General features: G+C 38.1%; 1 protein-coding gene across 5 annotated transcripts in view; it reads right to left on the bottom strand.

Annotated features, from left to right (window-relative positions):
- Window positions 1-10,000, bottom strand: part of LOC144006368 (uncharacterized) — a 13,843-nt gene that overhangs the window by 715 nt on the left and 3,128 nt on the right. Inside the window, exons 2-6 of one of the 5 annotated variants that reach the window (XM_077505174.1) lie at window positions 8,258-9,506; window positions 6,452-7,252; window positions 5,342-5,481; window positions 1,316-3,226; window positions 1-344 (exon numbers count right to left, since the gene is read on the bottom strand). The exon at window positions 1-344 is cut by the window's left edge and continues 715 nt beyond it. In XM_077505174.1, the coding sequence (XP_077361300.1) occupies window positions 3,148-3,226; window positions 5,342-5,481; window positions 6,452-6,613 (381 nt within the window). In that variant the 5' untranslated portion in view covers window positions 6,614-7,252; window positions 8,258-9,506 and the 3' untranslated portion in view covers window positions 1-344; window positions 1,316-3,147. Of the gene's footprint in view, window positions 345-1,077; window positions 3,227-4,232; window positions 7,253-8,257; window positions 9,852-10,000 lie in introns of those variants that run through there. The other 4 variants (XM_077505173.1, XR_013279787.1, XR_013279786.1 and 1 more) reach the window with 4 other exon arrangements.

Raw genomic sequence — 10,000 nt, 5'->3', positions numbered from 1 at the left:
TGTGCCTCTCTATTATGACTGATGGGCACAGGTAACCCGAGTTTGGTAACCACTGTTGGATTCACTCGATAAATCATTCAGCAGCTCGCGTTTTTACTAAACTATAGCCTTAAAACTTAACCTAGCAACAAATTATTTTCAACCCTATACTAAATATCGGTCACATTAATAACAGAAATGGGCACGCGTGTGTGTAGCACATACCTGCTGACAATGTTTCTGCTTTGGCGAGATGATCCCTCTTCCGTGTTCCTTCCGATCCCAGACGAGTATAGTTTGAAATTTATTTTTACAAATGATGCAGATGGCTTGGAGGACGGGGCCAGCTGAAGCGATGGGCAAACCTGAACGGGAACAAAGTTTTTTCCCCACTTTCTTTTTAAAAAATTTTCTCCTTTCGCTCTTCTTCGCTCGCCGACGTTGTGGTCGCCATTTTTGATATGCAGTTGCTATGGTGAGGAGAACGCAGCAGCTACCTGATTGGCTCATGTGACCTAAATCACACCGCTACCGACCTAATGGCACTACGCCCACACGAGAGATCACTGCGCCTCATCGCAAAATAGTGCCGGTGTTTCACCACCGAAAACACAAAATTGGCGGGTTTTCACAGGGTGAACTCCACGGATTCTTACTTACTACTGATAAATCTATTTTATGAAGTAGAGATTATTTAGTGCCCCTGGTAGTGGAGCAAAACTGAACGAAAACGTGTCTGACCTGACGGCCTATATCGAATATTTTGGTATTCGGATATCCTATTGAAAATTCTAGTGAATAATCGTATATTTGGATAGAAATAAAAATACACCTATAGGCCTATATACTTTCTTGGTCAAAGAACAATTATAAATACAGAAGACAAAAAAAAAAAAACACATTTGCATGTAATAATTAACAACCAACTGTTTTTCATTTGTAGAGAATCAATTTTATTTATTTATTTTTCATCATCTCATCTGCATGCAGCAACCCGCCTTTACACAAAAAAGAATTACATTATAAGTGTTATTGTCACATCCTCTCTTTACAGTATATGCACATCACAGATTTAAGTTAAGTGTTTGTTGAGGTTGATGAGAGAGAGTTTGGGGAAAAGGGAGCGTGTAGCTGTGCCTCTCTATTATGACTGATGGGCACAGGTAACCCGAGTTTGGTAACCACTGTTGGATTCACTCGATAAATCATTCAGCAGCTCGCGTTTTTACTAAACTATAGCCTTAAAACTTAACCTAGCAACAAATTATTTTCAACCCTATACTAAATATCGGTCACATTAATAACAGAAATGGGCACGCGTGTGTGTAGCACATACCTGCTGACAATGTTTCTGCTTTGGCGAGATGATCCCTCTTCCGTGTTCCTTCCGATCCCAGACGAGTATAGTTTGAAATTTATTTTTACAAATGATGCAGATGGCTTGGAGGACGGGGCCAGCTGAAGCGATGGGCAAACCTGAACGGGAACAAAGTTTTTTCCCCACTTTCTTTTTAAAAATTTTTCTCCTTTCGCTCTTCTTCGCTCGCCGACGTTGTGGTCGCCATTTTTGATATGCGGTTGCTATGGTGAGGAGAACGCAGCAGCTACCTGATTGGCTCATGTGACCTAAATCACACCGCTACCGACCTAATGGCACTACGCCCACACGAGAGATCACTGCGCCTCATCGCAAAATAGTGCCGGGGTTTCACCACCGAAAACACAAAATTGGCGGGTTTTCACAGGGTGAACTCCACGGATTCTTACTTACTACTGATAAATCTATTTTATGAAGTAGAGATTATTTAGTGCCCCTGGTAGTGGAGCGAAACTGAACGAAAACGTGTCTGACCTGACGGCCTATATCGAATATTTTGGTATTCGGATATCCTATTGAAAATTCTAGTGAATAATCGTATATTTGGATAGAAATAAAAATACACCTATAGGCCTATATACTTTCTTGGTCAAAGAACAATTATAAATACAGAAGACAAAAAAAAACAACACATTTGCATGTAATAATTAACAACCAACTGTTTTTCATTTGTAGAGAATCAATTTTATTTATTTATTTTTCATCATCTCATCTGCATGCAGCAACCCGCCTTTACACAAAAAAGAATTACATTGTAAGTGTTATAGTCACATCCTCTCTTTACAGTATATGCACATCACAGATTTAAGTAAAGTGTTTGTTGAGGTTGATGAGAGAGAGTTTGGGGAAAAGGGAGCGTGTAGCTGTGCCTCTCTATTATGACTGATGGGCACAGGTAACCCGAGTTTGGTAACCACTGTTGGATTCACTCGATAAATCATTCAGCAGCTCGCGTTTTTACTAAACTATAGCCTTAAAACTTAACCTAGCAACAAATTATTTTCAACCCTATACTAAATATCGGTCACATTAATAACAGAAATGGGCACGCGTGTGTGTAGCACATACCTGCTGACAATGTTTCTGCTTTGGCGAGATGATCCCTCTTCCGTGTTCCTTCCGATCCCAGACGAGTATAATTTGAAATTTATTTTTACAAATGATGCAGATGGCTGGGAGGACGGGGCCAGCTGAAGCGATGGGCAAACCTGAACGGGAACGAAGCAGCATACATTGGCCAAAAATACTACAATGCACCACAAACCTGGAACAAGGCAAAATGGACTAGATGAAAATAGATGCATTCAGAGCCCAGATTATTATAACATATAGAATATTTATTAAAGCATCAGATTATGTCATCACAGCATGTTATTTATGCCCGACACACAATAAAATATTAATTAAAAAAAATAAAAAAATAAAATAAAAATCAAATGTGCATTCACAATAAAACCATGGAACTTCAATGGAACAGCTTTGTTTTGGGCATTTTTTTGTGGAAAATGGAATACAGACATTTTTATTTTTGCTTGAAAAGTGTTAAAATGGAGAGTTAACATCTTGATAATGAAACAAACAAAATGGCAGATTTTACATAGATTTTACAGCCCTGCACTGTAAAGTGTCCTCGTATGCCCTGTAATTTTACAACCTGATGTTGTACCAGCTATGTGTTAGTGTCACTTTCTTGGCTTACGTCAGTAGACTCAGTAGTTGATGTATCTGATGAGTGAGGTACCCTGTGTAAAAGTTTGTCAGTTGTTGATAATGTCTCTACAAAAACCATTTCAGAGTTGTTGCTGGAAAGGGGTGTGAAAAACCAGCTGGGGGAAATCACGCCTGAATCTTCGTTTCAGTATATCCTGCCTGAAATAGAAAATTAAAGGGAAAGATGAGCACAAGATACACATATTCACATCACACTAGGGCTGCTCTATTATGGAAAAAAATACTCATCACAATTATTTTGGTAATAAATGAAATCAAGATTATTCAAAACAATTATATTTGTTCAAATCAAGAAAATATTTAAACATTTGAAAATAAGACAAATACAATCATATAATATATAATTATGTAAGTTGCTTTTGGATCCAACAAAATTCATAATATATTATTATTATTATTGTTGTTGTTGTTGTTGTTGTTGTTGTTGTTATTATTATTATGTTAGCAAAAATTTGAAGTTGGGGTGCAGTGTGTGCAGTAAGCTAGTTTTGACACAGGTGTGTGGTAAAATAACTCGTGTGGGCGTGCTACAACTCAAAATTAGTATTATTAGTGCTGCAGCTATCGAATATTTTGGTATTCGGATATCCTATTGAAAATTCTAGTGAATAATCGTATATTTGGATAGAAATAAAAATACACCTATAGGCCTATATACTTTCTTGGTCAAAGAACAATTATAAATACAGAAGACAAAAAAAAAAACACATTTGCATGTAATAATTAACAACCAACTGTTTTTCATTTTTAGAGAATCAATTTTATTTATTTATTTTTCATCATCTCATCTGCATGCAGCAACCCGCCTTTACACAAAAAAGAATTACATTATAAGTGTTATTGTCACATCCTCTCTTTACAGTATATGCACATCACAGATTTAAGTAAAGTGTTTGTTGAGGTTGATGAGAGAGAGTTTGGGGAAAAGGGAGCGTGTAGCTGTGCCTCTCTATTATGACTGATGGGCACAGGTAACCCGAGTTTGGTAACCACTGTTGGATTCACTCGATAAATCATTCAGCAGCTCGCGTTTTTACTAAACTATAGCCTTAAAACTTAACCTAGCAACAAATTATTTTCAACCCTATACTAAATATCGGTCACATTAATAACAGAAATGGGCACGCGTGTGTGTAGCACATACCTGCTGACAATGTTTCTGCTTTGGCGAGATGATCCCTCTTCCGTGTTCCTTTCCGATCCCAGACGAGTATAGTTTGAAATTTATTTTTACAAATGATGCAGATGGCTGGGAGGACGGCCAGCTGAAGCGATGGGCAAACCTGAACGGGAACGAAGTTTTTTCCCCACTTTCTTTTTAAAAATTTTTCTCCTTTCGCTCTTCTTCGCTCGCCGACGTTGTGGTCGCCATTTTTGATATGCGGTTGCTATGGTGAGGAGAACGCAGCAGCTACCTGATTGGCTCATGTGACCTAAATCACACCGCTACCGACCTAATGGCACTACGCCCACACGAGAGATCACTGCGCCTCATCGCAAAATAGTGCCGGGGTTTCACCACCGAAAACACAAAATTGGCGGGTTTTCACAGGGTGAACTCCTCGGATTCTTACTTACTACTGATAAATCTATTTTATGAAGTAGAGATTATTTAGTGCCCCTGGTAGTGGAGCGAAACTGAACGAAAACGTGTCTGACCTGACGGCCTATATCGAATATTTTGGTATTCGGATATCCTATTGAAAATTCTAGTGAATAATCGTATATTTGGATAGAAATAAAAATACACCTATAGGCCTATATACTTTCTTGGTCAAAGAACAATTATAAATACAGAAGACAAAAAAAAAAAACACATTTGCATGTAATAATTAACAACCAACTGTTTTTCATTTGTAGAGAATCAATTTTATTTATTTATTTTTCATCATCTCATCTGCATGCAGCAACCCGCCTTTACACAAAAAAGAATTACATTATAAGTGTTATTGTCACATCCTCTCTTTACAGTATATGCACATCACAGATTTAAGTAAAGTGTTTGTTGAGGTTGATGAGAGAGAGTTTGGGGAAAAGGGAGCGTGTAGCTGTGCCTCTCTATTATGACTGATGGGCACAGGTAACCCGAGTTTGGTAACCACTGTTGGATTCACTCGATAAATCATTCAGCAGCTCGCGTTTTTACTAAACTATAGCCTTAAAACTTAACCTAGCAACAAATTATTTTCAACCCTATACTAAATATCGGTCACATTAATAACAGAAATGGGCACGCGTGTGTGTAGCACATACCTGCTGACAATGTTTCTGCTTTGGCGAGATGATCCCTCTTCCGTGTTCCTTCCGATCCCAGACGAGTATAGTTTGAAATTTATTTTTACAAATGATGCAGATGGCTTGGAGGACGGGGCCAGCTGAAGCGATGGGCAAACCTGAACGGGAACAAAGTTTTTTCCCCACTTTCTTTTTAAAAATTTTTCTCCTTTCGCTCTTCTTCGCTCGCCGACGTTGTGGTCGCCATTTTTGATATGCGGTTGCTATGGTGAGGAGAACGCAGCAGCTACCTGATTGGCTCATGTGACCTAAATCACACCGCTACCGACCTAATGGCACTACGCCCACACGAGAGATCACTGCGCCTCATCGCAAAATAGTGCCGGGGTTTCACCACCGAAAACACAAAATTGGCGGGTTTTCACAGGGTGAACTCCACGGATTCTTACTTACTACTGATAAATCTATTTTATGAAGTAGAGATTATTTAGTGCCCCTGGTAGTGGAGCGAAACTGAACGAAAACGTGTCTGACCTGACGGCCTATATCGAATATTTTGGTATTCGGATATCCTATTGAAAATTCTAGTGAATAATCGTATATTTGGATAGAAATAAAAATACACCTATAGGCCTATATACTTTCTTGGTCAAAGAACAATTATAAATACAGAAGACAAAAAAAAAAAACACATTTGCATGTAATAATTAACAACCAACTGTTTTTCATTTGTAGAGAATCAATTTTATTTATTTATTTTTCATCATCTCATCTGCATGCAGCAACCCGCCTTTACACAAAAAAGAATTACATTGTAAGTGTTATAGTCACATCCTCTCTTTACAGTATATGCACATCACAGATTTAAGTAAAGTGTTTGTTGAGGTTGATGAGAGAGAGTTTGGGGAAAAGGGAGCGTGTAGCTGTGCCTCTCTATTATGACTGATGGGCACAGGTAACCCGAGTTTGGTAACCACTGTTGGATTCACTCGATAAATCATTCAGCAGCTCGCGTTTTTACTAAACTATAGCCTTAAAACTTAACCTAGCAACAAATTATTTTCAACCCTATACTAAATATCGGTCACATTAATAACAGAAATGGGCACGCGTGTGTGTAGCACATACCTGCTGACAATGTTTCTGCTTTGGCGAGATGATCCCTCTTCCGTGTTCCTTCCGATCCCAGACGAGTATAATTTGAAATTTATTTTTACAAATGATGCAGATGGCTGGGAGGACGGGGCCAGCTGAAGCGATGGGCAAACCTGAACGGGAACGAAGCAGCATACATTGGCCAAAAATACTACAATGCACCACAAACCTGGAACAAGGCAAAATGGACTAGATGAAAATAGATGCATTCAGAGCCCAGATTATTATAACATATAGAATATTTATTAAAGCATCAGATTATGTCATCACAGCATGTTATTTATGCCCGACACACAATAAAATATTAATTAAAAAAAATAAAAAAATAAAATAAAAATCAAATGTGCATTCACAATAAACCCATGGAACTTCAATGGAACAGCTTTGTTTTGGGCATTTTTTTGTGGAAAATGGAATACAGACATTTTTATTTTTGCTTGAAAAGTGTTAAAATGGAGAGTTAACATCTTGATAATGAAACAAACAAAATGGCAGATTTTACATAGATTTTACAGCCCTGCACTGTAAAGTGTCCTCGTATGCCCTGTAATTTTACAACCTGATGTTGTACCAGCTATGTGTTAGTGTCACTTTCTTGGCTTACGTCAGTAGACTCAGTAGTTGATGTATCTGATGAGTGAGGTACCCTGTGTAAAAGTTTGTCAGTTGTTGATAATGTCTCTACAAAAACCATTTCAGAGTTGTTGCTGGAAAGGGGTGTGAAAAACCAGCTGGGGGAAATCACGCCTGAATCTTCGTTTCAGTATATCCTGCCTGAAATAGAAAATTAAAGGGAAAGATGAGCACAAGATACACATATTCACATCACACTAGGGCTGCTCTATTATGGAAAAAAATACTCATCACAATTATTTTGGTAATAAATGAAATCAAGATTATTCAAAACAATTATATTTGTTCAAATCAAGAAAATATTTAAACATTTGAAAATAAGACAAATACAATCATATAATATATAATTATGTAAGTTGCTTTTGGATCCAACAAAATTCATAATATATTATTATTATTATTATTGTTGTTGTTGTTGTTGTTGTTGTTGTTATTATTATTATGTTAGCAAAAATTTGAAGTTGGGGTGCAGTGTGTGCAGTAAGCTAGTTTTGACACAGGTGTGTGGTAAAATAACTCGTGTGGGCGTGCTACAACTCAAAATTAGTATTATTAGTGCTGCAGCTATCGAATATTTTGGTATTCGGATATCCTATTGAAAATTCTAGTGAATAATCGTATATTTGGATAGAAATAAAAATACACCTATAGGCCTATATACTTTCTTGGTCAAAGAACAATTATAAATACAGAAGACAAAAAAAAAACACATTTGCATGTAATAATTAACAACCAACTGTTTTTCATTTTTAGAGAATCAATTTTATTTATTTATTTTTCATCATCTCATCTGCATGCAGCAACCCGCCTTTACACAAAAAAGAATTACATTATAAGTGTTATTGTCACATCCTCTCTTTACAGTATATGCACATCACAGATTTAAGTAAAGTGTTTGTTGAGGTTGATGAGAGAGAGTTTGGGGAAAAGGGAGCGTGTAGCTGTGCCTCTCTATTATGACTGATGGGCACAGGTAACCCGAGTTTGGTAACCACTGTTGGATTCACTCGATAAATCATTCAGCAGCTCGCGTTTTTACTAAACTATAGCCTTAAAACTTAACCTAGCAACAAATTATTTTCAACCCTATACTAAATATCGGTCACATTAATAACAGAAATGGGCACGCGTGTGTGTAGCACATACCTGCTGACAATGTTTCTGCTTTGGCGAGATGATCCCTCTTCCGTGTTCCTTTCCGATCCCAGACGAGTATAGTTTGAAATTTATTTTTACAAATGATGCAGATGGCTGGGAGGACGGCCAGCTGAAGCGATGGGCAAACCTGAACGGGAACGAAGTTTTTTCCCCACTTTCTTTTTAAAAAATTTTCTCCTTTCGCTCTTCTTCGCTCGCCGACGTTGTGGTCGCCATTTTTGATATGCGGTTGCTATGGTGAGGAGAACGCAGCAGCTACCTGATTGGCTCATGTGACCTAAATCACACCGCTACCGACCTAATGGCACTACGCCCACACGAGAGATCACTGCGCCTCATCGCAAAATAGTGCCGGGGTTTCACCACCGAAAACACAAAATTGGCGGGTTTTCACAGGGTGAACTCCACGGATTCTTACTTACTACTGATAAATCTATTTTATGAAGTAGAGATTATTTAGTGCCCCTGGTAGTGGAGCGAAACTGAACGAAAACGTGTCTGACCTGACGGCCTATATCGAATATTTTGGTATTCGGATATCCTATTGAAAATTCTAGTGAATAATCGTATATTTGGATAGAAATAAAAATACACCTATAGGCCTATATACTTTCTTGGTCAAAGAACAATTATAAATACAGAAGACAAAAAAAAAAAACACATTTGCATGTAATAATTAACAACCAACTGTTTTTCATTTGTAGAGAATCAATTTTATTTATTTATTTTTCATCATCTCATCTGCATGCAGCAACCCGCCTTTACACAAAAAAGAATTACATTATAAGTGTTATTGTCACATCCTCTCTTTACAGTATATGCACATCACAGATTTAAGTAAAGTGTTTGTTGAGGTTGATGAGAGAGAGTTTGGGGAAAAGGGAGCGTGTAGCTGTGCCTCTCTATTATGACTGATGGGCACAGGTAACCCGAGTTTGGTAACCACTGTTGGATTCACTCGATAAATCATTCAGCAGCTCGCGTTTTTACTAAACTATAGCCTTAAAACTTAACCTAGCAACAAATTATTTTCAACCCTATACTAAATATCGGTCACATTAATAACAGAAATGGGCACGCGTGTGTGTAGCACATACCTGCTGACAATGTTTCTGCTTTGGCGAGATGATCCCTCTTCCGTGTTCCTTCCGATCCCAGACGAGTATAGTTTGAAATTTATTTTTACAAATGATGCAGATGGCTTGGAGGACGGGGCCAGCTGAAGCGATGGGCAAACCTGAACGGGAACAAAGTTTTTTCCCCACTTTCTTTTTAAAAATTTTTCTCCTTTCGCTCTTCTTCGCTCGCCGACGTTGTGGTCGCCATTTTTGATATGCGGTTGCTATGGTGAGGAGAACGCAGCAGCTACCTGATTGGCTCATGTGACCTAAATCACACCGCTACCGACCTAATGGCACTACGCCCACACGAGAGATCACTGCGCCTCATCGCAAAATAGTGCCGGGGTTTCACCACCGAAAACACAAAATTGGCGGGTTTTCACAGGGTGAACTCCACGGATTCTTACTTACTACTGATAAATCTATTTTATGAAGTAGAGATTATTTAGTGCCCCTGGTAGTGGAGCGAAACTGAACGAAAACGTGTCTGACCTGACGGCCTATATCGAATATTTTGGTATTCGGATATCCTATTGAAAATTCTAGTGAATAATCGTATATTTGGATAGAAATAAAAATACACCTATAGGCCTATATACTGTCTTGGTCA

The sequence above is a fragment of the Festucalex cinctus genome, chromosome 18, assembly GCF_051991245.1.
Source record: "Festucalex cinctus isolate MCC-2025b chromosome 18, RoL_Fcin_1.0, whole genome shotgun sequence".
Taxonomy (NCBI): domain Eukaryota; kingdom Metazoa; phylum Chordata; class Actinopteri; order Syngnathiformes; family Syngnathidae; genus Festucalex; species Festucalex cinctus.
Note: the sequence above shows the minus strand (reverse complement) of the source record. Positions and strands in the feature narration are given on the sequence as shown.